General features: G+C 39.2%; 1 protein-coding gene across 1 annotated transcript; it reads right to left on the bottom strand.

Annotated features, from left to right (window-relative positions):
* On the bottom strand, positions 1-27,550 carry TLR3 (toll like receptor 3). The gene is made up of 6 exons (XM_025933107.2): positions 27,323-27,550; positions 25,618-25,727; positions 9,239-9,690; positions 6,150-6,341; positions 1,768-3,620; positions 1-1,538 (listed from the first exon to the last, which is right to left on the bottom strand). The coding sequence occupies exons 3-6, from the start codon at positions 9,677-9,679 to the stop codon at positions 1,310-1,312; spliced, it is 2,715 nt and encodes a 904-aa protein (XP_025788892.1). The 5' UTR covers positions 9,680-9,690; positions 25,618-25,727; positions 27,323-27,550; the 3' UTR covers positions 1-1,309.
* Positions 27,551-27,991: the final 441 nt, after the last annotated feature.

Raw genomic sequence — 27,991 nt, 5'->3', positions numbered from 1 at the left:
TCAGGAAAAACTGTGGCTGTGGGTTTTATTTTGCCATCATAAAAGTTTAATTTAATCTGTCTTTTCTTTCTTTCTTTTACTTTTATTTTACAATGCCAAAAGAAAACGAGATGATTTCACAGGAGGAAAGCACGCCTTAGCAAAAACGCTATCGAACGAGCGTCTCGTGTGCAAGGATGCTGTGTAACACGGAAGTGAAAATGAGTCCTCCACACATTCACATTGTCGAGAGATTGTAGACTCAGAACCAGCAGTACAGCGAGTGTCACTTTTTCCAGGATTCTGTGGACTTAGCCCCGAGGATACAACACTATTTTAATCAAAGTTCCAAACTGTGACAGCTCAAACTCTCCCTAAATTTACCAAAACAGTGCTTCTAATATAGAAATTAACCCAGCTTTATGATATCAACACTCTCTTTATTTGAATACCAGAACTATAAATGTTTTAAAACGCTATTCGTGTCTATTTTCAATAATTAGGTTCTTTCCATTGCAAAAGCAAAAATAAAATTTTAATTAATAGTCTTTCTAGAGAAGGACTAATGTATACACAGCACACTATTTTATGACATGATGATACGTTTCATGTGAATGTATTATACCATGGTCATCATCGCTAATTATATAGGATTATTAAAGATTTTGTTCAACACCATAATTTTCAAGATCAGGCGTCAAAGAGTCCCAGTAGGACCAAATGATCCGACCAGGACCATCTCCTGAGTCTGTGGCCAAGAGAAAACAATATTTTACAACCACAAAGCTAATCTACTAATTAACCTTCAGGAAGCAAGCCTTTCTATTAATACTTTTTTTGTTTCCTGTAATACTTTTAAGTAAGAGAATTGTTTCTTCTAACACCTACAGCAGAAACCCACGTATCAGGGAAATATAAGGACTTATTAAAATATGTATTTTAACTAAGTAATGAAAATGAATTACAAACGTTTCCTGACCATGCGTCTGTAGGTTCAAATGGAATTTAACACTTAACAAAATCAACACTGAAGTGGGCACCACTAAAATAAAAGCTTTCTAACTGAAAAAAAAAAATCCTGTGATGAAGCTTTTAAAAATTAGGATATATATTTTACTCTTTTACAGTCGAAATAGCATTGTACCCACTAAAACAATGATCTCTTATTTTCCTATGAGTGCATCCAAAAAAACTCCAAATATAATTATCAGAAACCTCTCTAAGTCTGAATAAACAGATATATATTATTTTCAAATAAAACCTAAATTTACTATGAAACTCTTTAAGTGGGGGAAAGTTACGCCTTTGTTAACTTAGTCTTTAAATAAATTTAATGTATTGAATTTCTGGATCCAAGGGCTACTTGCAATTTATGATGAAAGGCATTTACCCGTTCTTTCTGAACTGGCCAGTTCAAGATGCAGTGAGATTTAAACATCCCTCGTCGCAAACAGAGTGCATGGTTCAGTTTATAATCTGGAATATCCTCAAGAAAGATCAATATAATGGAATCCAGATTTTGTTCCACAGCTTGCTGAACTGCCTGGTGCACCTTGAATCTAGTAAAAAAAAAAAAAATTATTAAAATAAGTTACATATATCAGCATATGGTTTAGAACAGCCAAAAGCGCTAACATCCCCCCTACACTTGTTTTTATCTGTCACTAATAATCAAGTTATCTTTTTATTTTTAAAATTCTTTGAGTTGTCAATGATAATGTAAGTAATATTTGAAAGCTCAAGTGAAAAAAACAAGTACACACTTAAAATTTCACAATGTTCACCTACCTTTTACACAATGGATCTTTTAATAGATGCTGTGTTATAACGAAAATAGTTTTTCTGCTCCTTTTGATGCTATTAACAATTGATTCAAGTTCAAGGACACCTGCCTCAAAGTCCCTTTCTTCGAGACAAAATCTGAGAGTTTGATCTTTTTCTTCCATCGGAGAGAAGTTCTCCCAGACCCAATCCCTATCTTTATAGGCATGAATTATATATGCTGCATATTCAAACTGCTCTGGCTGTCTGTCTACTTCTTTGAAACCAAGAACTCGATGCACTGAAACATTCCAATAAAAAGATATCCTCCAGCCTTCGAAATGGATGAGCAATACGGTAAAGATAAAAATCAAAAGGATACTGGTATTTATTATGAAAAAGAGTTCAAAGGGGGCACTGTCTTTGCAGGCTGATATATCAAAAAGCATCACCGGGAAACCATGATATTGAGGTGGAGTATTACAGAGGTAATGGCTTGACAGGTCAGAGATGTTGGTATGGGTACTATTAATCCAATTAACAAACCAGGCAATACTTTCACAGGTACAATCAAATGGGTTAAAGCTCATATCTAAATTACTCAGGTTCCTGAAGGCTGGCCCAAAAACATCCTTCTCAACTGACGTTATGAGATTCTTCTGAAGGTTCAGTGACTTTAGAGATGACTGATCATCAAAGACAGATAGCGGAAATATGTTTAAATTATTCAATCCTAAATCAATGCTCTTTAATTCAGATAAGCCCTTGAATACCTCTGCTGGGATCTCATCAAAGCCATTAGAGTCTAAGTTAAGAATGTGGAGGTGAGAAAGACCCTTTAGAAAATAAACAGGACCACTAGGGTTTGCACGTTTCCATAGCCGTGCTAAGTTGTTGTGCTGCAATTCCAGAATTTCTAGTTTCTCAAGACCCTCCAACAGTTTATCATTTATGTTGGCTATATTGTTGTTGCTTAGATCCAGAATGACCAAGTTGCGAAGAGAATGAAAAGGTGAAGGAGAACTGTCCACATTTCTCAGGGCCACTCTGCGGAGCATCAGGCGTTGGAGGCTTGGAACCGGGGCAAAAGACCCAGGAGTCAGTTGTAGGTATTTGTTGTAGGAAAGGTAGATTTCAATGATATTTCCTAGACCTCTCCATTCTTGGCCTGTGAGCTCTTGCCCAATTTCATTAAGGCCAAGGTCGAGTACCTGAAGGTGGCCCAGACAAGAAAAAGCGCCACTCTCTATTTTTGAGATTTTGTTTTTGGTTAGGTTGAGCGTGACCAAAGGAGACTGAGCAAGTGACAAAAATGTTTCATTTGTTAAAGTTCGCAAGCTTGTGAAGGAGTCGGATAGACTCAAGTGTTTCAGCTTTATCAGTCCCGTGAACATATTGCTTTTTATACCTGGGAAGTTGTTGTCTCCCATGTTAAGATACTCCAAACATTTTAGCCACTGAAAGGAAAAATCATCGATCTTGGGACGCGAAGTAAGGGCAGTGCTTTGTTTGGTGAAAGATCGTCTCAAATCCAAGTATCTCACACTGAGAAGCCCATACAGGGAGTGAGAAAATAAGTGTTCTATATTATTATACCCCAGGAAGAAATATTCTAGACGTGGAAGCCAAACGAAGGAACCATTATCAATCACATTTAAGTTGTTGTGGGAAAGATCGAGCACGGTGAGATTTGTGTGCTTGAGCCCAACGAAAGTCATATTGCTTGTTCTGTACAGCTGGGTGTTGCTCAAGGATAGATTCTGAATGCTTGTGTTCGACAGTTCTAAACAAAGCTGCTCTGTGAGGTTGGGGTTCAGTTGAGCATTGTTCAGAGAGAGGCCAAATAATTTTCCAATTGCATGAAAACACCCTGGAGAGAACTAAAGGTGGGGGGAGAAAAGAGAGGTTAATAACCAAAACACAGTGGGGTCCGCATGACTCTAGAGAAGCTTAAACACAATTCTTTACTCCACCCCCTTCCCCCTTCACCATCTTCTCTGGGTTTACTCTCCATCCCTCTACTGCACAGCTCCTTACTCTGTGCCTGCGACACCCACCTCCTGGGGCAGTCCCCCACCTTTCCTGGCCGCTGCTTACCTTCTGCCCAGCATTCAATGGCCTCCTTTCCAGGGGGCCCTCCCTGACCTCCCAGTCTAGGTGAGGTCCCTAGTATTTTTACTTGATCACACTGAGTATGATCGTAATTAATAAACTCTTTGTAAGGTCACCACTGGGGCAGATGCTGTTTCTGTCTCGCTGACCACTGTTCTCAGTGAACATGTGGGGAATGAATGGGTGGATTTTATTATGCAACTGCGACGTGCACTTTCCCTTCTGCAGCTCTGAGTTCCAGCCTTCCTCTTTGTCTGTCCAGCCCGGGTTTTCTCCTGATGTTATTGCGTGTCAGTGCCTCCAGCTCCCTTCTGCTCTGCCCCCACTCCCTCACCAGAAGCCTGGTCTGCTGTGGGATTCTGCCCCAGAACAAGAGGACAGAAGGCAAGGAGAGAAGGAATCCCGAGAGGGTCGGAGCCAGTCGTGGGTGGTTAAACACCAGGAGAGCAAAGAGGCTCTGATTCCTACTGTGTCATTTGTGAGCTGTTAGGGCTAATGGACGATAAGGCAAATTTGGTTGTTAAGTAAAGTGAATTGGACTACAGAGCAGGAAATTGTTCAGTTCATTAGGGTGAACTTCCATGATAACATGTTGCAGTAATCAAAATTGAGTTTTTGAATAATTCTCAATGACACGGAGAATGCTCATGACGCGAGATGACTTTTTAATGGGAGGATACACTGTTGCCTATGGGAGGCAATACAGCACAGCTGTTAAGAGCATGGGCTCCGATCTAACACTGCCAGAGACCCAGTTCTGTCACCAAACTGTCACATGTGAGACCTTGGACAAGTTCCTCAACCCTGCTTCATCTCAATTTACCCTTGGGTAAAATGGTGATACGAATCAGTTGGTGACGGGACGCCTGCTCGGCTCAGTCGGTCAAGTGTCCGACTCCTGATTTCGGCTCAGGTCATGATCTCGTGATTCGTGAGATTGAGCCCCACATCCAGCTCTTTGCTGACAGTGTGGAGCTTACTTGGGATTCTTTCTCTCTCTCCCCTGCTCTCTCTCTCTCGAATAAATAAATAAACTTTCAAAAAAGAATAAGTTGGTTACAGGACTATGTAAATATATGTATTTAATAAATATATATTTATATGTATATAAATATATAGATATTATAAATAAATTATAATAAATAATAAATTTAAATTTATGAATATATACAATAAATTATAAATATATATGCATATATATAAACTTATCATAGTGTCCAACATACGGTGTCTTTTGAATTTGTGCTCTGAATTTCAGTGGCTGTTGCTTTTTCTTATTATCACTTGGAGAAAAGCTAGAGATAAAAATACCCAACATTGGTTGTCTCTGGACTATGGGTTTTTGGATGATTTTTATCTCCCCCGTCATTACTTGCATATTTTGTAAGATTTCTACAATAAATGTTCTAAACAACAACAAAAAAAATGCTGTTCAATAATTAGCATGAATATTACATAAAATGTTTGCTTGTTTATATTTTATCATCTCAGGACAAATATACAGTCTATTTTTATGTCTGTAAGTTGATACAGCTTTTAAAAATCTGACTTAGTTTACGATTTCCAATATTCTTATTCTCAGCCGGTAAAGGAATAAAATACAAACATACCTGTATATGAAAGTAGTTACTGAAATGAATATCATGCATCTAAAGAGAAGGTTAATTAGGTATACTCCATTATAAGAAGTATATTCCATTATCAGAAGATTTTCATAATAATCTAATGCTAGTTACCATTTATGGAGCACTTACATGAGATACGGTGCTAAATTCTTTACCATACAGCCTATGAAGTAGTGTTATTATTATACTAACTTTACACCTGGGGAACTGGAGGGCAAAGAACTTGAATAATTTGCCTGATTACACAAGTATTAGGAGAGAAAGCCCAGAAGGGGAGCCAGCTTGCCCAACTCTACAGCCTGTGCTCTTAACTATCATGCTGTTTTAATTCTTCCAGCGATTTTGTGCAATAGATAGTATTCCCACTTTACAAGTGAGGAAGCTAAGACCCAGAAAGGTTATGTAGGCTCCCCAAGGTTCCTAAAACTGGAACACGGATTTTAACCCACTTCTGTTAGACAGCGGAGCTCCAGCCCCCAATTGCTACCAGTGTTTCTTTTTGCGAGGAGGACATCAATGGCCCCAAGCAGTAAGTGTGAAGGACTTCTGGAAAGCATGGCAAACATTATTACCCCTTTCTCTAGGGATCTTTAGATTCTTACCCCTGTGACACAGTTAGGGATTGCCCACACTTAAAGGTAGAACACGAAATCATTTTACCCGACTTCTTACCTCTTTAACTGGATTTGATGACAATTCTAATTTCTTCAAAGAAGAATTGCCAAGGAAATCCAGTTCTTCACGTCTCAGGATGTTAATTTTATTATTTGATAACAGGAGCTCTTGGAGATTTTCCAGTTGGAGCTGACTTCCTAATTTGGTAGATGACAAACCATTATGAGATAGATCTAATTTGATTAAATTCTGAGAGAGAAAAAAGATGCATACAAGTTAGAGTCTTGCCACCAAAAATAGTTCCTTTAAATGTACCTGAATCTTAGAAATTACAGCAAAAATGTCACCTCTCTATTATTCTATAGACAATTGACAGTAGAGGTAATGAAAAATTTTCGTGGTGATCAAAAATAACATTGTTACAAGGGTTTGTTTCTCACTTCAGGATTTAAAAAAATTTTTTTAATGCTTATTTATTTTAGAGAGACAGAGACAGGGTATGAGCGAGGACGGGCAGAGATAGAGAGGGAGACATAGAATCCAAAGCGGGCTCCAGGCTCCGAGCTGTCAACACAGATCCTGACGTGGGGCCCAAACCCACGAACCATGAGATCGTGATGTGAGCCGAAGTCGGACGCCCAACCGACTGAGCCACTCAGGCGCCCAAGAATCATTTTTTAAAAAGAATGATTTTATTTCTCTTACCAAAATAAAGGGATTTAAGCATATTTATTCATGATATAAGGAAGATTCATAATAAACATTTATTTACTTATTTATAATAAGCATTTCCTTATGATGTAAGGAATGTTCATGTGGCTTACTAAACATATAATGTCATGCATCAGCCTTGAAATGAAACAAAAATATGCTAAGTGAAATAAGTCATACAGAGAAAGACAGAAACCATATGTTTTCACTCTTATGTGGATCCTGAGAAACTTACCAGAAGACCATGGGGGAGGGGGAAAAAAAAAGGTTAGAGAGGGAGGGAGCCAAAACATAAGAGACTCTTAAAAACCGAGAACAGGGGCGCCTGGGTGGCGCAGTCGGTTAAGCGTCCGACTTCAGCCAGGTCATGATCTCACGGTCCGTGAGTTCGAGCCCCGCGTCGAGCTCTGGGCTGATGGCTCAGAGCCTGGAGCCTGCTTCCGATTCTGTGTCTCCCTCTCTCTCTCTGCCCCTCCCCCGTTCATGCTCTGTCTCTCTCTGTCCCAAAAATAAATAAACGTTGAAAAAAAAATTAAAAAAAAAAAAAAAAAAAAAAAAAACAAAAACCGAGAACAAACTGAGGGTTGATGGGTCGTGGGAGGGAGGGGAGGGTGGGTGATGGGTATTGAGGAGGGCACCTGTTGGAATGAGCACTGGGTGTTGTATGGAAACCAATTTGACAATAAATTTCATATTTAAAAAATAATAAAAAAAATAAAAATAAGTAAATAAACATTAAAATAAAAAAGAAACAAAAAAATGAAGAAATATTTTCTTTAAAAGTCCATGAATTCCTAAAAAAGATTTTTACTTTGAGAAAGATTGATAGGGATGTTAATTTTGCATCATGGCGCATATAGAATATTCATTTTTGTTTTGTTAGTGCTGTGGGACATTTTAACCACCTTGTGCTATTTTTTTTATTTTTTATTTTTTTTTAATTTTTTTTTTTTAACGTTTATTTATTTTTTTGGGGACAGAGAGAGACAGAGCTTGAACGGAGGAGGGGCAGAGAGAGAGGGAGACACAGAATCGGAAACAGGCTCCAGGCTCTGAGCCATCAGCCCAGAGCCTGACGCGGGGCTCGAACTCACGGACCGCGAGATCGTGACCTGGCTGAAGTCGGCTGCTTAACCAACTGCGCCACCCAGGCGCCCCCACCTTGTGCTATTTTTAACAGGTAAATTTCCACTCAGGTAAAAGGTAAGGAAAAGCTGATATATATTGGGGTAAAATCTTAGATGATGCGTATTCAAGAGAGTAAGACTTTTATTTATGTTTTAAACGTGAAAGAACATTTTGCCAAAGATTATTCTAACCAGGTTTTGAGGCCTTTGTGTCCAAAGCCATTTTGTCCACTGCAGAATCTAAAGAGGCATAAGAGAATTTCAAATCACTAGCAAGCAAGTCACTTTACAAACGTTTCTAAGCTTACTTGTTTGTACATTACTCTTGGCATATGAGGTCAAGGAATGCCAAATTTTGTATAGGTCCATGTGATGAAGAAAACAAAGAGTTTAAAAAAATGGCTTTGGGGGGCGCCTGGGTGGCTCAGTCGGTTAAGCGGCCGACTTCGGCTCAGGTCACGATCTCGCGGTCCGTGAGTTCGAGCCCCGCGTCAGGCTCTGGGCTGACGGCTCAGAGCCTGGAGCCTGTTTCAGATTCTGTGTCTCCCTCTCTCTGACCCTCCCCCATTCATGCTCTGTCTCTCTCTGTCTCAAAAATAAATAAACATTAAAAAAAAAAATTAAAAAAAAATGGCTTTGGTTCAAGAAAAGTACCTAATAAGTGTCTCAGATTTAGAGACACTCACATACATTTTCACAGATTTAAAATTCAAGGAAAGTATTCAGGGGAAAAAAAGGATGGCCATTAGTAAAGCAATAATATGAAGAGATTTCTAAATCAAGAGTAGGTAATTTTTAGTTGGACAATTTGCTTTATCATGTGTCAATTTGTTAACTTTATTTAAGTCTGAATTTGGACGTGTGTTGTTGTTGTTGTTGTTGTTGTTGTTGTTGTTGTTGTTTTCATTACTTCAGGTACTATCAGCAGCATTGAGAGTTTATTTGCTGTGTTCCTAATGAGAGATATTCTTATTCTTCTCGGGTTATGACAGACCAGATTCTTCTCTGATCTCTACCTCTTGTATCTGAGTTGTATTTTTAATGGGAGGGAGCAAGAGAGGCAGAGTTCTTTAAACTTAAGACTGAAAGTGAAGTAAGATGCTATTTTCTCTTTTGAAAAGATTTCCAATCTTAAATGGCCATATTTGTACATAGAGCTGCCCCTCTTCCCATTTGGGTAGATCAGATTTTTCATTCTTGACCTTGGTACTTAGATACGAAATCTCAAGATTCATGAGTGACTTGAAAACTTAACACGAGGCAACATATTTTTCATTTCTTATATGGAGGTGAACATTTCCATCCTACCTTCAGGTTTTGGAAGGGATCGTTTTCAATTTTCTGGATTGAATTGGACCTTAGATGGAGTTCCATCAAATTCACGCAGAAGATAAAAGTTCGCTCTGAAAGGTGAGATAGTTCATTGTGTTCGAGGTTCAAAATTTCCAACAAGGGGAGTTTTTGGCACAATTCTGGCTCCAGTTTTGAGATGGAGTTAAATCCTCCATCCAAGGTAGTAAGTTGGCTATATCTTGTAAAGTTGTCAGGTGGTAATCTTCTGAGCTGGTTATGGGTGAGATTCAACACCGTTATGTTTGCTGGGAGGTCATCGGGCACTTGTGTCAACTTCAGATGACTGCAGTCAGCTGCTTCATGCCTAACAACACATTTGTTGGTAGAGGATGTACACAGTATCCAAAAGGGCAAGAGCCCCAAAAAGGAACAGATATAAGGCGAACTCTGGCTCATGATTCCCTCCTCTAAAAGAAACATAACAAAGTAGCAGACATTAATGACACAGGTTTTCATAGGCATTGGTATATTCCTTGTAAGATAGATAACCAAATGTGACTATGCGTGATCTTTTTATTCACAACTGGTATGATACACAAGTATGTATTATACAAGTTGTACTTCCAATAGAAATAATTCAAGTAGCACAGAAAAGTAAAAAATGGAACACACAAACTCCCTCCTCACTCTTCACCTCCGCCCCATCTTCAGTGTTTCAAGGTAAACTCCTGACAGTTTCTATTTCTAATGTTCACGGTCACCTCCACAAACTCAAATAACACGTTTGCGCTTATGCTTCTGTTTCGTCAATACAGTGAGTAGTTTCTTCCCACCGTAAAGATACGAAACTTACACTATTCGATCAGTGTCCTCACAATTCTTCTTTAGTCACTTTTAATTTATTTAATCTATTGTTCTATTTATAAGTTTTATGACTATAGCTAAAACTCTGTCTTATTGATCAGACAACTTGAGACGTCCTCTCTTGATCCTTGGGATGTGATTAGAGGAAATGTGCACCCCTGAATGTTCTACCCATTTCTTCCATATTTACGTTTCCTAAAACTGCCAACTACAGCCCTGGCTTGACACTGTAAAGATATAAAATGTTAGCATTTTTATCCTAAAACTATGGCGAGTCCAACATACTTGGTGCACATAAATTCAGAAAATCTAAAGCCAATAAATATCATTTGCAATTTTACGATTATAGAAATAAGCATTCACTGCAGAATCAAGACAATGTAGAGAAACATAGTGATAAGGAGAAAAAAAACCTGGAATTACACTGCTGAGTTGTGTTCCTGTTTTCTGCTTGGTAGCCTCCGGCAAGTTAACTCATTTTTTTAGGACTGCATTCCCTCATCTTGTAAGTCTGGATAATTGAAGTCACTCTTCCATAGCTTGTTACAACGATGAAATGAGAGAAGCCTTACAGTAGTTGGCACACACCAGCGTTTGTTATTACTATTATTATTAATCAGTAAAATAATCCACGATTTATAAGTAGATAATTGCAACTATTCTCTACTTTGTAAACATTTTACTTCATAAGGAAAATCTATACAAGACAGAAGCCAATTATATCATGAGACAATCACAGCTAACTATTAACAAGAAGAGGGGGCCAAGCGTGAAGAATCATTGAAATTCAAGGAAATTCATGGTGGCTAGAAGGATGTGAGAAGCTCCTTATTAACCTAGCCTTGGGTTAGATGGAGAGCCACAGTACAGAATCTAGGGATGTTCTCATAGGCTGGGAATCAACTAGTATCTTCCCTGAACAACTACAACTGATCTTCATTTGAGGAGGCTCAATTCCTCTAAACCTGTTCTGGTTTTCAATTTCATTTTATTTCTTTATTTTTAAATGTTTATTTATTTATTTGAAGGCAGAGAGAGAGAGAGAGAGAGAGGGAATGCATGCAGGTGCAGGAAGGGCAGACAGAGAGGGAGAGAGAGAAAATCCCAAGCAGGTTCTGCACTGTCAGCATGGAACCTGATGCGGGGCTCAATTTCACAAACTGTGAGATCGTGAACCGAGCCAAAATCAAGAGTCGGACACTTAACCAACTGAACCACCAGGGGCCCCTTCAATTTCATGTTCAGAACAGAAAGAAAGTCCCGGGTTATGAGGCATCCATGGATCACTTTACCCTACTAGTTGGTCTAAAGAATCAAAGTTAACAAATTTAAGCATTTGCTAACATACCATTCACAAAATAGAAAGGCCTTTAAAAGTTTTAATGGGGTTTTAGGGGAGAAGATGGTGGAGTGGTAGGAGGCCCCTATGCTTGCCGCATTCCTTGAACATACCTGGATAAACATCAAATCATTCTCAACACCCAAGAAATCAATATAAGGGTGAGAGAATAAATTGCACAACTAGAGAGAGAGACAAGAGGCGACATCGTGGTAGGTAGGAAAGTGATATGTGCTTTGGGGAAGAAAAGGATCATAGGTGCTATGGAAGGGAGGGAGCCCTGATCACAAACAGAGAGGAGAGAGAGAGAGAGAGTGAGAGCGCACAGGGGATCACACAAGAAAAACACTTTCCCAAAACCGTTGACTGACAAACTGAGTGGGGCTGATTGCTGTGAGTTTTTACAACCAGCAGAGCTCAAAGCCTGGACTTTTAGAAGTCAGTGCCATGGCAGGTGTGGAGCCTAGTGGGTGCAATGATGCTCCGTGGTAGGCAGAGAGCCGGGAGTGGACACCACTATCTGAGGATTCCTTGGGACACACTGGGAGAGATATTTACCCCTTCTTGGGGTGCATTTGGGAGAGGCGGCATTGCCTCTTAGGGGACAAAAGAGCCAGTGGGCACCATTGTGCTGCCCTGTTCCTTAGCAAAGGAACAGAGACAGTTCACCTGAGGGCAGCTGACCTGGATGCCAGCTTTTTGCAGCACTTTACTCTTAAACTCTAAGCTCCTGGGTGTTGGTACAGCTGCCCTTCTGGGACAAACCAGCACCAGCCCCAATGTGAAGGTGGAACTCTCCCCCAGAGCACCAGCATGAGTCTGCATTACACTGGGTCCCTGAAGTTTGGAGTTTTGAAACTCAGCCGGCCTGCCTGAGGTAAAACCCACTGGCTGGGTGGGCACACAGGCCAGACACAGACAGAGTGAAGGCAGGGACCTGAGGTATGGTTGGGACACACAAAGGGAGATTGTTAGCTCTTCTGTGAGGGCTTCATGGACAGCAGCAGACACAAACTCCCCTTCTCAGGGACAAGGGGGAGGGTTGGCACCAATTTTTCCCCTGCCCATCAGCACACATTGACTTCAGGGAGCAGAACAGTGCTGACAGTGGAGGCCTGAGCCACTTACACCAAGTCCCAACCCCTGTGTTCTTCAGGTACATCTTTACCTGGGCAAATGTGACTAAGAACCAGAGCAGCAGGCCCCTACCCCAGAAGGCCAGCACAAACCCTCGCATGTACCAAGTCTACTGACCATAGAGTGCAGCAAAGCTTCAGCTCCAGTGGAAATAGGATCAGACCTCTTTTAACAGGCAGACAAGAGCACACCTAGTTAAAACAAGCCACACTCTGGCTAAGGTCCACACACTTCCCACTGCAGGCAAGGAGAAACTCTGCAGAGGGCTGACCTGAGGGTAAGAGCAGTCAAAACAGAGCATCAGAGTGCACACAGCAAACCCCAGAAACACTTCCTGAAGTTCTAGGTCTTGAGCACTATATGACCTCTTCTTAATGAAGCCATTACTCTCAGGAACATGAAACATATCCAGCTTTCCTAACACAGAAGAAGACAGAGACCTAGAAAAAAAATGCCAAGATGGAGGAATTCATCCCAAAAGAAAGAACAAGAAAAGGTCACAGCCAGGGATCTAATTAAAAGAGATACAAGTAATATGCCGGATCCAGAATTTAAAACAACAAGAAAAAGGATACTAGCTGGCCTTGAGAAAAGCATAATGGACACCAGGAAGTCTTACTGCAGAGATAAAGAATCTAAAAAACTGGTCAGGCCAAAATAAAAACTGCTATAACCAAGAGGTGAAACTGACTAGATGTAATGACCACAATAATGGAAGAAGCAGAGGAATGAATAGTGATACAGAAGACAAAATTATGGAAAATAATAAAGCTGAAAAGAAGGGAGAAATAAAAATATTGGATCACAAATGTAAACTTAGGGAACTCAGCAACTCCATAAAACATAATAACATTCATATCATAGGAGTCCCAGGAGAAGAGAGGGAAAAGGGGATAGAAAGTTATTTTGAGCAAATTATAGATGAAAACTTCCTTAATCTGTGGAAGGAAACAGACATCCAAACCTAGGAGACACAGAAAACTCCCACCAAAATCAACAAAACCAGGCCAACACAAGGACAGATCATAGTAAAATTTGCAAAATACATAGATGAGGAAAAAAATACTAAAAGCAGCCCGGGAAAAGATGTCCCTAACTTAAGAGGGAAGGCAAATAAGGTTAGCAGCAGACTTATCCACAGAAACCTGGCAGGCCAGAAGGGAGTGGCAGGATATATTCAATGTGCTGACTGGGACAACATGCAGCCATGAAACTTTATCCAGCAATGCTGTCATTCAGAATGGGAGGGGAGATAAAGAGCTTCACAGACAAACACAAACTAAAGAAGTTCATGACCACGAAACTAACCCTGCAAGAAATACTACTGGGGACTCTTTGAGTGGGAAAAGAACACCAAAAGCAACAAAGGCTAGAAATGAACAAAGAAAATCTCCAGAAACAATGACTTAACAGGTAATACAATGGCACTAAATTCATATCTATCAATAATCACTCTGAATGTAAATGGACTAAATGCTCCAATCAAAATACATAGGGTATCAGAATGGATTAAAAAAACAAAAACAAAAACGAGACCCATCTACATGCTACCTACAAGGGACTCATTTTAGACCTAAAGACACAGGATGAAAGTAAGGGGATGGAAAACCATCTATCATTCTAATGAATGTCAAAAGAACGCTGAAGTAGCCATACTCGTATCAGACAAACTAGATTTTTTTTTTTAAATTTTTTTTTTCAACGTTTTTTATTTATTTTTGGGACAGAGAGAGACAGAGCATGAACGGGGGAGGCGCAGAGAGAGAGGGAGACACAGAATCGGAAACAGGCTCCAGGCTCTGAGCCATCAGCCCAGAGCCCGACGCGGGGCTCGAACTCACGGACCGCGAGATCGTGACCTGGCTGAAGTCGGACGCTTAACCGACTGCGCCACCCAGGCGCCCCCAAACTAGATTTTTAAATAGAAGACTGTAACAAGAGAGGAAGAAAGGCACTATATCATAATAAAGGGGACTATCCAAAAAACAGATAATCCAGTGAAGAAATGGGTAGAAGACATGAATAGATACTTTTCTAAAGAAGACATCCAGATGGCCAACAGGCACATGAAAAGATGCTCAACGTCACTCCTCCTCAGGGAAATACAAATCAAAACCACACTCAGATATCACCTCACGCCAGTCAGAGTGGCTAAAATGGACAAATCAGGAGACTATAGATGCTGGTGAGGATGTGGAGAAACGGGAATCCTCTTGCACTGTTGGTGGGAATGCAAACTCATGCACCCTCTCTGGAAGAAAGTGTGGAGTTTCCTCAAAAAATTAAAAATAGATCTATCCTATGACCCAGCAATAGCACTGCTAGGAATTTACTCAAGAGATACAGGAGTGCTGATACATAGGGGCACATGTACCCCAATGTTTAAAGCAGCACTTTCAACAAGAGCCAAATTATGGAAAGGGCCTAAATGTCCATCAACTGATGAATGGATAAAGAAGATGTGGTTTATATATCCAATGGAATACTACTTGGCAATGAGAAAGAATGAAATCTGGCATTTGCAGCAACATGGATGGAACTGGAGACTATTATGCTAAGTGAAATAAGTCAGGCAGAGAAAGATACCGTATGTTTTCACTCATGTGTGGATCCTGAGAAACTTAACAGAAGACCACGGGGCAGAGAAAATGGGGGGGGGGGGAGTTACAGAGAGGGAAGGAGGCAAACCATAAGAGCCTCTTAAATACTGAGAACAAACTGAGGGTTGATGGGGGATGGGGGTGAGGGAAAGTGGGTGATGGGCATTGAGGAGCGCACCTGTTGGGATGAGCACTGGGTGTTGTATGGAAACCAATGTGACAATAAATTATATATATAAAAATAAATAAATAAAAATAGGCATCTCGTCACCAGCCTGAAAAAATAAATAAATAAATAAAAGGATTATCTAACAAGAAGATCTAACGGTTGTAAATATTTATGCTCCCAAATTGGAAGAAACAAAATATTAAATCAATTAATAGCAAACATAAAGAAACCCATTGATAATAATATAATAATAGTAGGGGACTTTAACACCCCACTTACATTAATAGATCATCTAAAAAAAAAAACAAGAAGGAAACAATGGCTTTGAATGACGCATTGGACCACATGGATTTAACGGATAAATTCAGAGCATTTCATCCTAAAGCAGCAGAATACATCTTCTTTATAAGTGCACATGGGACGTTCTCCAGAATAGATCACATCCTGGGTCACAAATAAGACCTCAACAAATACAAAATGACTGAAGTTATACCATGCATATTTTCTGACCATACACTACAAAACTTGAAGTCAACCACAGGAAAAAATTTGGAAAGACCACAAATACTTGGATGTTAAAGAACATTCTATTAAAGAATGAATGAGAGGGGCACCTGGGTGGCTCAGTTGGTTAAGTGTCTGACTTCAACTCAGGTCATGATCTCACAGTTTGTGAGTTCAAGCTTCGCATTGGGCTCTTCTGACAGCTCAGAGCCTGGAGCTTGCTTCGGATTCTGTATCTCCCTCTCTCTCTTCCCCTCCCTACTCATGCTCTGTCTCAAAAATAAACAAACATTTAAAAAAAATTTTTTAAAAAGAATGAACAGTTAACCAGGAAACTAAAGAATAAATTTTTAAAAATAACATGGAAACAAATGAAAATGAAAACACAATGGTCCAAAACCTTTGGGATGCAGCAAAAATTGTCCTAACAGGGAAGTATATGCAATATAGGACTACCTCAAGAGGCCAGAAAGCTCTCAAACACACAACCTAACCTTATACGTGAAGAAGCTAGAAAAAGAACAACAAACAAAGCCTAAAGCCAGTGAAGAAGGGAAATAATAAAGATTAGAGCAGAAATAAATGATACAGAAACTAAAAAACAATACAACAGATCAATGAAAACTGGAGCCTGGTTCTGTGAACGAATTAATAAAACTGATAAACCCGGGGCGCCTGGGTGGCGCAGTCGGTTAAGCGTCCGACTTCAGCCAGGTCACGATCTTGCGGTCCGTGAGTTCGAGCCCCGCGTCGGGCTCTGGGCTGATGGCTCAGAGCCTGGAGCCTGTTTCCGATTCTGTGTCTCCCTCTCTCTCTGCCCCTCCCCCGTTCATGCTCTGTCTCTCTCTGTCCCAAAAATAAATAAACGTTGAAAAAAAAAATTAAAAAACAAACAAACAAACAAAAAAAACTGATAAACCCATCCCTAGCCAAGCTTCTCAAAAAGAAAAGAGAAAGCATTCAAATAATTAAAATCATGAATGCGTGTGAGGGGAGATCAGAACTAACACCCAAAGAAATAAGAACAATCATAAGAGGATATTATGTAAAGCTGAATGCCAACAAATTAGGCAATCTGGAAGAAAAGGATAAATTCCTAGAAACATATAAACTACCAAAGCTGGAACAGGAAGAAATGGAAAATTTGAAAAGACTGATAACTAGCAAAGAATTTGTATCAGTAGTAAAAAAAATCTCCTAACAAAAGTCCAGGGCCAGATGGCCTCTCGGGGGAATTACACCAAACATTTAAAGAAGAGTTAATACCTATTCTTCTCAAACTGTTCTAAAAAATAGAAATGGAAGGAAAACTTCCAAACTCATTCTACAAGGCCAGCATTACCTTGATTCCAAAACCAGACAAAGACCCCAGTAAAGAGGAGAAATACAGGACATACCCCTGATGAACATGGATGCAAAAATTCTCAACAAAACACGAGCAAATCAAATCCAACAGTATATTAAAAGAATCATTCACCACGATCAAGTGAGATTTATTCCTGGGCTGCAAAAGTGGCTCAATATTTGCAAATCAGTCAATGTTCTACACCACATTAATAAAAGAAACAATAAAAACCATATGGTCATTTCAATAGATACAGAAAAAGCATTAGACAAAGTATAGTGTCCATTCTTGGTAAAAACCTTCAACAAAGTAGGGATAGAGTGATTATACCGCAACATCACACAGTCCATATATGAGAATCCCACAGCTAATATAATCCTCAATGGGGAAAAAACAGAACTTTTCCTCTATACTCAGGAATAAGACTGGGATATCCACTCTCACCACTGTTATCGAATATAGTACTGGAAGTCCTAGCCTCAGAAATCAGACAACAAAAAGAAAGAAAAGGCATCCAAATTGGCAAGGAAGAGGTCAAACTTTCACTATTTGCAGACAACATGGTTCTCTATGTAGAAAACCAGAAAGATTCCATCAAAAAAATTGCTTGAACTGATACACAAATTCAGTTAAGTTGTAGGTTACAAAATCAATGTACAGAAATCTGTTGCATTTCTATACGCCAATAATGAAGCAGCAGAAAGAGAAATGAAGGAATAAATCCCATTTACAATTGCACCCAAAATAACAAGATACCTAGGAATAAACCTAACCAAAGAGGTAAAAGATCTGTATTCTGTGAACTATAAAAAACTGATGAAAGAAATCGAAGGTTACCCAAAGAAACGGTAAACATTCCATGCTCATGGATTAGAAGAACAAATATTGTTAAAATCTCTCTACTACCCAAGGCAAACTATACATTTAATCCCTATCAAAATACCACCCACATTTTTCACAGAGCTGGAATAAAAAATCCTAAAATTTGTATGGAACCACAAAAGATACTGAATAGACCAAACAATCTTGAAAAAGAAAAGAGAAGCTGGAGGCATCACAATTCCAGACTTCAAGCTATATTACAAAGCTGTAGTCATCAAGATAGTATTGGTACTATCACAAAAACAGACACATTGGTCAATGGAACAGAACAGAAAACCCAGAAATGGGCCCACAGCTATATGGCCAATTAATCTTCAACAAAGCGGGAAAGAATATCCAATGGGAAAAAGACAGTTCTCTTCAAGAAACAGTGTTGGGAAAACTGTACAGAAACAGGCAGAGGAATGAAACTGGACCACTTTCGTATATCATACACAAAAATAAATTCAAAATGGATGACATAGGAAATCAACAAAATCCTAAAGGAGAACACAGGCATCAACCTATCTGACACTGGCTGGGGCAATCTCCTACTAGACACATCTTCTGAGGCAAGGGAAAGAAAAGCAAGCATGAATTATTGGGACTTCGTCAAGATAAAAATCTTCAAAGTAAAGGAAACCATCAACAAAATGAAAAGGCATCATTCAGAATGGGAGAAGATATTTAGAAATTACATATCTTATAAAGGGTTAGTATCCAAAATCTATAAAGAACTTATCAAACTCAACATCAAAAAAACAAATCATCTAGTTAAGAAATAGGCAGAAAACATGAACAGACACTTTTCCAAAGAAGACAGCCAGATGGCTAACAGACATATGGAAAGATGTTCAACATCACTCATCCATAGGGAAATGCAAATCAAAACCAGGATGAGATACCACCTCACACCTGTCAGAATGGCTAAAATTAACAACACAGGGAACAACAGGTGTTGGTGAGGATGTGGAGAAAGGGGAACCCACTTACATTGTTGGTAGGAATGCAAACTGGTGCAGCCACTCTGGAAAACACTATGCAGGTTCCTCAAAAAGTAAAAAATAGAACTATCTATGACCCAGCAATTGCACTACTAGGTTATTTACCCAAAGAATACAAAAATACTGATTTGAAGGGGCACATACACCTCGATGTCTATAGCAGCATTATCAACAAAACCGAAGTATGGAAAGTGTCCATCAACTGATGAATGGATAAAGAAGTGATATATTTTTGTGTGTGTATATGTGTGTGTGTGTGTATATACACACACACACCCACACACACACATACACACACACACATACATACAGATACATACACACACAATGGAATATTACTCAGCCATCAAAAAGAACAAAATCTTGCAATTTGCAATGACATGGATGGAGCTAAATTGTATCATGCTAAGTGAAATAAGTCAGTCAGAGAAAGGTAAATACCATATGACTTCACTCATATATGGAATTTAAGAAATAAAAAGATGAACATAGGGGAAAGAAAAAAAAAGAGAGAGGGGAGCAAACCATAAGAGTGACTCTTAACTGTAGAGAATAAACTGAGGGTTGCTGGAGGGGAGGTGGGTGGGGAGGTGGGCTAAATCAGTGGGTATTAAGGACAGCACTTGTGATGAGCACTGGGTGTGATATGTAAGGGAGGAATCACTAAATTCTACTACTGAAACTAATATTATACTATCTATTAACTAACCAGAATTCAAATAAAAACTTGAAACAAAAAAAATAACTTAAAAGTTTTAATAAAAATATTTTAAATGCTGTATCAAAATTACTTAGGAAACACTGCATAAAATATTTTGATTTTTTATCTAAAACTTTTGTAAGTCTTATAAATGAAATGTAATCATGTTTGATATTTTAAATGGGTGATTTGAGAATACTTTAGTAACAATCACAGCGGTAGACATAGAGGTGAAAGGCAGTAAGATTTTCATTTATGGAATCTTTGCCTAAATAGAGTTTTTAAGGAACTAAAATTGCTGATGAATAAAACATGGATGCAGTTGAGCACAATGAGGTGAGTGCAGAACAATCTTTGAGGCAACATGAAATCTTCTACCGTCTACTAAATCAGTTCTTCAGAATTATGCTTCGTAGAGTTGCTGTTTATTTGGATTGTTACTTTCTTGAAGTTTATAATTTCCACCATTTTATTCTTGTTGAAAGAAGAACTATATGTGATTTCATCTCTATAATACTAAGATCATTTAGCTTCTTAATCATACTCTTGGCTGTGCTCGCTTCGGCAGCACATATACTAAATCATACTCTTGGTTAAATGGCCGGTTTGGAGGCATATGTCCAACACCTGCTCTTTGGTTATCACTGTAGAATCATTCCACCATGTTCCTGGGTTAATGCCACTATCTTATGGATTTCAGTATCTTCTTTCTTGAAACATTCTTGTTCTGACTAGAGTCTCTCCTTGAGTGGCTCTTCCCCCTCTTTCCCCAGAATATTTATCAGGGGTTATCATTCAAGTTCTTGAACATCTGTTTTTGTTCTTTTGTCATATGATTTTGACATGTAGGCTATTTGAGGTTCAAAATACTTTTAATGAAGAATCATGAAGGCATTACTCACTGTCCTCTAGTATGCATTGTTCCTAAAAAGAAATCATGCCCATATGGTTTCCTTTCCTTTCTATGAAAGGCACTTTTATCTTACTCCTCTTTTTCTTTTTGGAAGTATCTTTTCTTTCTTCTTGGTAATGGAAAATTTCACAGGTACATTTCATGCTAAATCCTACCTCTAAAATGTACCTGTACACTCTAAGCCATTTTCAATCTGAAGACTCATGTCTACGTTTTCAGATTTCTTTTTTCTATTATTACTTGGGTCATTGCCACTTCTCCTTTCCCTGTGTTCTCTCCTTTGGAACCACTTTTAGGTAGACATGGGTCCTTGTATGTGGTCATCTTTGTATTTAAATTTATATTCCACCTTTTTATCTCTTTAGTCTATACTTCCAGATAGAAGCTCAGCTTTTTGCATCAGGATTTGTATTATACATACTTTTTTTAATTTTAGCAATTATATTTTAAATGCATACAGAAGAGCACACAACTTGTGAATGTACAGCTTGTTGAATTTTCACACGTCAGTGCATTCACCACTCCGATCACCCCTCTGCTCAGGAAACACAGCACTATGAGCCCCTCAGAAATCTCCCTCATGCTCCCGCCCAGCCACCACCTCCTCCTTCCCAAAGACAAGCACTTCACGATTTCATACACAAAAAAGATTCAGTTGACCTGCTTTTGTATTGCATGTTAGTGGAATTGTGCATTATGTATCATTTTATGTCTTTTATTTTTTTTTTTACTCCATAGGAGATCTGCATCTTGCCCTATAGCAGCATTTGCTAACTTCCATTCATAAAGAACATGGCTGTCTCACAGTTAAGTTCTTCCAGCATTTCTAATGAAAAATCCTAAACAAGAGCACAATTCACAGAATTTTAGTGGCCACTCTTGTATTACCATATATCTACCCATCTACCCATCATCAGTTCACTTCGACATCAGTACCTCTCCCTCTAAAGAGTATGTATTGCTGCCTTCAACTCAGGATTTGTTAATAGTTTTTCTTCTGATATGAAATTTGCATACGATGAAATGCACAAATCTTTAGTGCACATTCTCCGATTTCTGACACACGTATATGCCTGTGCAACCCAAACCCTAAAGAGAATCCCCTCCCTTTCCCAATTGATGGCAATCCTCACCTCCCAGAGTCCATCACAGCTCTGACTGTTTTCTACGGTGATGTTGTATGATTTATAGCCTCCTATCGATGGGATCATAGTCAGTCTTTACTTAAACAACGCTTCTTTTACTCAGATGGTATTTTTGAAGTTCATCCATGTTGCACGTGGTGGGAGTTTTGTTTTGTAAATTTTTGTTTTCACCGAATGAGATTCCACTGTATGAATATATCATATTTTGTCCATGCCCATGTTATTAGGCACATGGATTGTGTGCAGTTTTTCACTATAGTAGAATGAAGTTACCAGGAACATCTCTGGACATGTTTTTATGGACATATATACTTGATTTCCTTGAGGTAATTACCTATGATTGGAATTATTGGGTATTTAAAAGAAACTGTCAGATCTTTTAGCAAAGTCTGTACCATTTTATACTCCCACCAACACCTTTACCAACAATTGGTACCGTTCTCTTATTTTTCAGTCATTCTGGTGAGTGTGTAGTAATTTCTCATTATGGTTTTAATTTGCTTCTCCTGACTGACTGATGTTTAACAATTTTATAGGTGCTTATTGTCCACTTGTATATCTTCCCTCGTATACTCAAAGATTTCACTCATTTTTTAATTAGGTTGTTTCTTATTTATTACTGCATTATAGGACCTTTTTATACACATAGATATCAACCCATTGTCAGATTTATATTTTGTAAATGTTTTCTCCCATTTTGTGGGTCACCTGCTCATTTTCTTAGTGAATGATATCTTGATAGTTATGATAAAGCCTAATTTATCAGTTTTTTAATGACTGCTTTGTGAGTCCTGTCTGAGAAAATTTGCTTCCTCCCGAGTCATTATTATTATTTTTAAAGATGAATGGTTTTAGGCGTCAGGTAAGGGTCTCTGATCGCTCTTTAATAAACTTTTGTGTCTGATGGGAAGGAAGAGTCTAGGTTCATTTTTTTTTCAGTTGCACATCCAGTTTGTCAGGCTTTTTTTTTTTTTTTAAATACTTCCCTTTTCCCACTGGCTTGCTTCGGCACCTTTCTTAAAAACCAAATAAGTGTGGGCGGGTTTAAGCGTGGTCTATATCTGGGCTCTCTACTCTCTGACGCTGCATATTTTTTGATTCTTATGCCAACACCACATTGTTTCGATTATTGTAAGGTTTTATTGCAAACCTTGAAGTCAGAAGTGTAAATCCTCCCGTTTGATATTCTTTTCCTAGATTGCTTTTTCCATGCCATGGTTGATGGGAATTATCTGAAATAATTTTACTTATTTTTTAATTAATTATTCCACCTGACTAGAATGTAAGGCTATAATAGTAGAGGACATAGTTGTTTTTACTCTGTACTGCTTTGCTGTGTCTAGAAAAATGACAGGAACATAGCAAATACTGAATAAATAGATGTTGAACGGATAGCTTCCCATGGGCAGTTATTCAGCCAAGAAAACCTCCTTTATCTCCATAAACAGCCACAACTTTATTTCGGTGGGACACGTACCTAATGTGGTATTCTCTGGTATGGTCATTTACCTAGTTTCATTTTCAGATATTTAAAAAAAACCCAAATACATCTTCAACGTATGGAGACGGATCAACAAAAAAAGCTATTTAAATAATTTAGGTTTTCCATGGGATCTAAAAGTCATGTCACAAGAAGAATTCCAGATAAGTTTTAGAGAATAAAATCATTTTATATGATTAACTGCAGGAAAACAGAACTAACGTATTTATAATTGTTCTGATAGGCTTTTAAAAATAGTGGTTTTATTTTTATTTTAATCTAGTCCTCAGAAACAGAAAAAAATCAGCTTCTATTAATTATGTCATGGCCTTTATAATACTGGCACTTTCTAATACACTATTGTTACAGCTACACACAATTTTTATATTTATAGGCTACGAGGAATATTGCAAGCCCAGGCCGGCCCCTTACCAAATTGCTCTGGTACATGAAGAATGTGGGGTTGGGAATGATACATTCTGGAAATCAGGGACTAACTCCCCGTACCCACATCTCTGGGGTTCTCCCAAACCTCCTTCCCTGTACCATAAGCACTTCTACCTATATTTACCAACACACACGCATACAGTCCCTGCAGTATACTCTCTCTTTGTCTGGGTGACATTTATCTCTTCTGGAAGGGCTGTAGATAGACATCAGAATTACTGAAAAGGACTAATCCCTTTACGAAGAAGATCCCCGAAGGACTGAAAGACATTCCCAGATCTGAAAATACATTTGTCACATGGAAAAAGGCTCACCAAATGATAGGCAGGAAGAGTGAAAAAGGAAAATCCACAGAGAGAATCTTAGACAACTTCAGAAACAAGAAAAACAATCTTAAAACCTTCAAAGGAGGGGTGCCTGGGTGGCTCAGTCGGTTAGGCGTCCGACTTCAGCTCAGGTCATGGTCTCCCGGTCTGTGGGTTCGAGCCCCAGGTCAGGCTCTGTGCTGACAGCTCGGAGCCTGGAGCCTGCTTCAGATTCTGTGTCTCCCCCTCTCTCTGCCCCTCCCCTGCTCACGCTCTTTCTCTGTCTCTCAATAATAAATAAACATTAAGAAAAAATTAAAAAAAAAAACCTTCAAAGGAGAACATACGATCAATTACTTTCAAAAGAAAAAGATCCTGATAGAAAACTTTTCATTAGCAACATCAGCCACCAGAAAACAATAGTGATAAGCTTTCAAAATAATCAAGGGAAATACCTTTGAACTGACCATTTCACTTCCAGCCAAACAACTCAAGATAAGGGGGAAAGCTATTTTGAGATATGCCACGATTCTATAAGTTTATGCCTGTGCAACCTATATTGAAAAAGTTACTCTGGAGTTTGCTTCAGTAAAACAAACCGAAATACAGTTAAGAGGATGAGACCCCAGTGAAAAACAAATTGCTACTGAGTGAGACGTGACAGAAGCCAAGAAAGCTAAAAAGAGGAAAAACAGGCACTCAGCGGGCCTAGCAATTTTACAAAGGTCTTTCAGGATGCACAGAATTCTATGCCTCCTTCCAAGTGAGAGACAATACTGCAGCATGATTAAGGCGCGGAATCGGCAGCCGGGCTACTTAGAGCTAACCGCTGTTTAGTTTGGCTTTTACGGCTTGGTTTGTAAACCTCACAGTATTTTTTTTTCTGAATGTGTATACAGATACAACTAAATGCAGACACACGCACCAACTCCCAATCTACTGTGAAATTAGGAGGCAACTTCCTGAAACCAGGACTGCCCAAGGCTGACTCGAATTTCATCCGACTCCCCTGCGTTTCCTAGGGCCAATTTCTGACCTTCCTATCCACCGAAACGCCTTTCTACTCTCTCACCTTCTGCCACTTTCCTTTACGAGGTCAAAGAAAGCCACTTTCGTGTTGCTAAGGAACACCTGAAGTGTGTTCTCCTTGGCAAGCGTATTGTCATAAAGTGCCAGCTCCTCTCTCTTGTCCAGCCAACAAGACTCAGAAAAGGAGAAAGCTCATTCAAGATCACAGGGCTCTGTAACTTTAACACACAGATGAGATTTTTTTCCAAAGACAGTTGCAAAATGAGTTCCATAGCTTTTCTAATGTGCTTTTCCACATTTTACAGAACTCCGCAAAGGAAAGGAAATTAATTACTGCATAAAATGTTTTATAATGTTAATTATAAATTCTTGCTATTACGTGTATTCGGAGTTAGGATACATTTCTCCCACACCTCTATCATCCCTTTTCTCCCATTCTCCTTGTTGATTCTGGCCAGATCAAAGAAAGGCCAAAGAATGCTAAAACCAATGGGCATTCCAGATCTGCCCAACGTGAGAGATTCTAGCCCAGTAAGAATTTTAAAGAAATACCTTCATGTACTCTGATAACAGCTGACTGTTCCCTTTTTTCATTAGTCCAAATCCAGTCGTTTTCACCAGGGAAGCATGTTAGATTTCCTGCTGCAATCGTGAAAGTGAAACTAAAAAAAAAAAAAAAAAAAAAAAAAAAAAAAAAGGCAAGCTTCTTCTACTTCGTGGATTCTAAGAAGGCCAGGAGGAAAAAAGCACATTATCAGCAAGAGAAATTTTAAACTGCCTCTTAAAAATGTCTTGCTTTTCTTCTTCAGGTATAGTTCCTTAGGTTTCACTCAAAGAGTCACAGATTTAGCAACGGAGAAGTTGAAAAAGCAGGACCTCCCTACTCGGTGTGGGCAGGGCTAGTACTCTAGAGGTTAACAGATCCCTGAGAGTGAATTCCTCTCTCTCTCTTTTTTTCCCCCAAAACCTGATGCAAAACTGTCGTCAGAATCTAGTAGAGTGTGGTCAGAGTGACAGAAAAAAACCACAATCCCTAATCAAAGCTAAGTAATTTCACTTCTCTTATCTTCTTAGCAAGCCTGGAAGATAAGTAATGCAGAAATTAACATCTTGGTCAAAGAAGACACCTAGTTTACAGTAGAATTGCCGGCTGTGGTAAAGCCGAAGGCCAGTCCTAACACATGCTGCTGCAGTTTCTAGAGTCAGAGCCTATTAGGGAGCACACAGATGTGCTCAGAGAAGTCCAGATTCACCAGTTAGCTCTCAGTCAACTTCACTGACTCCCGGTTGTTGAAGGAATGTGCTTGTCAGAAAAAGAGTGCATTTTTCACTATTGATGTAATATGATACAATATTATTACTACGTTTTTATACAATAAAACACTTAGAAGGAACTGTAGAGATCACCTAATTCAATCCCCTTGTTGGAGACATCAGGCAACCTAGCCAGGTGAGGGATATGCCATGAGTTACCATAATGCTTCTTTATTCAAACAAACATGGCAATAAACACGCCTGGAACAGTTGAAATAGGTCGCTAGCTCGACTTGATGGCAGAATTGAGAGCAAGAAATGGGTTTGCATTGTGATGCAAAATGCCCTCCCTTGGGCCTCAATCTTAGTGGAACCACCTTGTATTCACCGGGCTCATGGTCACGCTTTTCTCATTTTTCACCTGTCCTATCTATAATACCATAAAAAAATTGTCTTGGGTAAACGATAGTCCCCCATGTCTACCCATTGGGATATGTAGTAAAACATGACTAAGAGTACTCAAGAGGTTTCTTCTCTGTGAGCTCCTTGAAGCAGAACAGGGTATGTTCTTGGTATTAAAACTCTCCAGCCACTCTTCTATGGTAGGCTGGTACTTTGGCTTCCAATGAACCAGGCTCCTTTTCTGTATTCAGACCTCTGCATTTGTCTTTTCCCACAAAGACTCTGGGCTAGGCCACATGACTAGTATTGGCTAATAGGATATTTACTTTTTTTTTTCTTTTTAATGTTTATTTTTTGAGAGAGAGACAGAGCGAGAGCGGGGGAGGAGCAGAGAGAGAAGGAGACACAGAATCTGAAGCAGGCTCCAGGCTCTGAGCTGTCAGCAGAGAGCCTGATGCGGGACTCGAACTCACAAACTGTGAGATCATGACCTGAGCTGAAGTCGGATGCTTAACCGACTGAGCCACGATGCGCCCCAATAGGATATTATTAAGCATGAAGTGAGCCAAGACTTGATAAGCATTTGCACCTTGGCACTTACCCTCTTCCTTTCAGAACTCAGCGGCTGTGTGGTTAGAAGCCCAACCTAGCCTTCTGCAAAGGCAACATGGAGGAGAACTGGGAATGTGGCCAACGACTCCACTGAGCACCCAGAAGACAGCCAGCAAATTGTTGTCCGTATGAGTCACTCCATATTGGGAGTGGATCTTTCAATCCCAGTTGAGTCGCATGGATGAGATGCCACATGGAGCAGAGATGAATTGTCCCCAAGTTCTGCCCAAATTGAAGAAGAGTAAACAAATAAATGACTGTTGTTGTTTTAACCCCCCACCCCCAAACTGGAGTGGTATGTTATATATCGTTAGGGACACGAAACACGTTCCTTCTACAATCTGACACCCCTACCCATTATGCTTTATGACTTGTTGCATATAAGAGGTTTTCCATAATGTTAGTTGAACCAATGAATAGCTTTTTCCAAATACTTTTTACGGATCATCTCATAATGCAACAATCAGCTTGGGCTGATTGTTCACATCCAAATGTTAATAGGTCCTCAATTCTTGAACTTCTGAATACATCACAGGGCAATTTCTTTCCACTATACGTTCCTTAATTATGCATGAACTTATTTAGCTATTATGGTGGTAGGTGCTACAGTGACAAAGCTCATTATCCCCTTTTTAAGAGTATTCAATCAAAGTTGTTT

Source organism: Puma concolor, chromosome B1, assembly GCF_028749965.1.
Source record: "Puma concolor isolate L17-30 chromosome B1, mPumCon1.1.hap2, whole genome shotgun sequence".
Lineage (NCBI taxonomy): Eukaryota > Metazoa > Chordata > Mammalia > Carnivora > Felidae > Puma > Puma concolor.
Note: the sequence above shows the minus strand (reverse complement) of the source record. Positions and strands in the feature narration are given on the sequence as shown.

Excerpts from the sequence above, each read along its gene's own strand:
- TLR3 (XM_025933107.2), bottom strand. The coding sequence starts at position 9,679 with ATGAGCCAGAGTTCGCCTTATATCTGTTCCTTTTTGGGGCTCTTGCCC. Across the intron at positions 3,621-6,149 it reads CATCAAATCCAGTTAAAGAG|TTCTCTCCAGGGTGTTTTCA; the intron begins GTAAGAAGTCGG and ends CCCCACCTTTAG. Across the intron at positions 1,539-1,767 it reads AAAGATCCATTGTGTAAAAG|ATTCAAGGTGCACCAGGCAG; the intron begins GTAGGTGAACAT and ends TTTTTTTACTAG.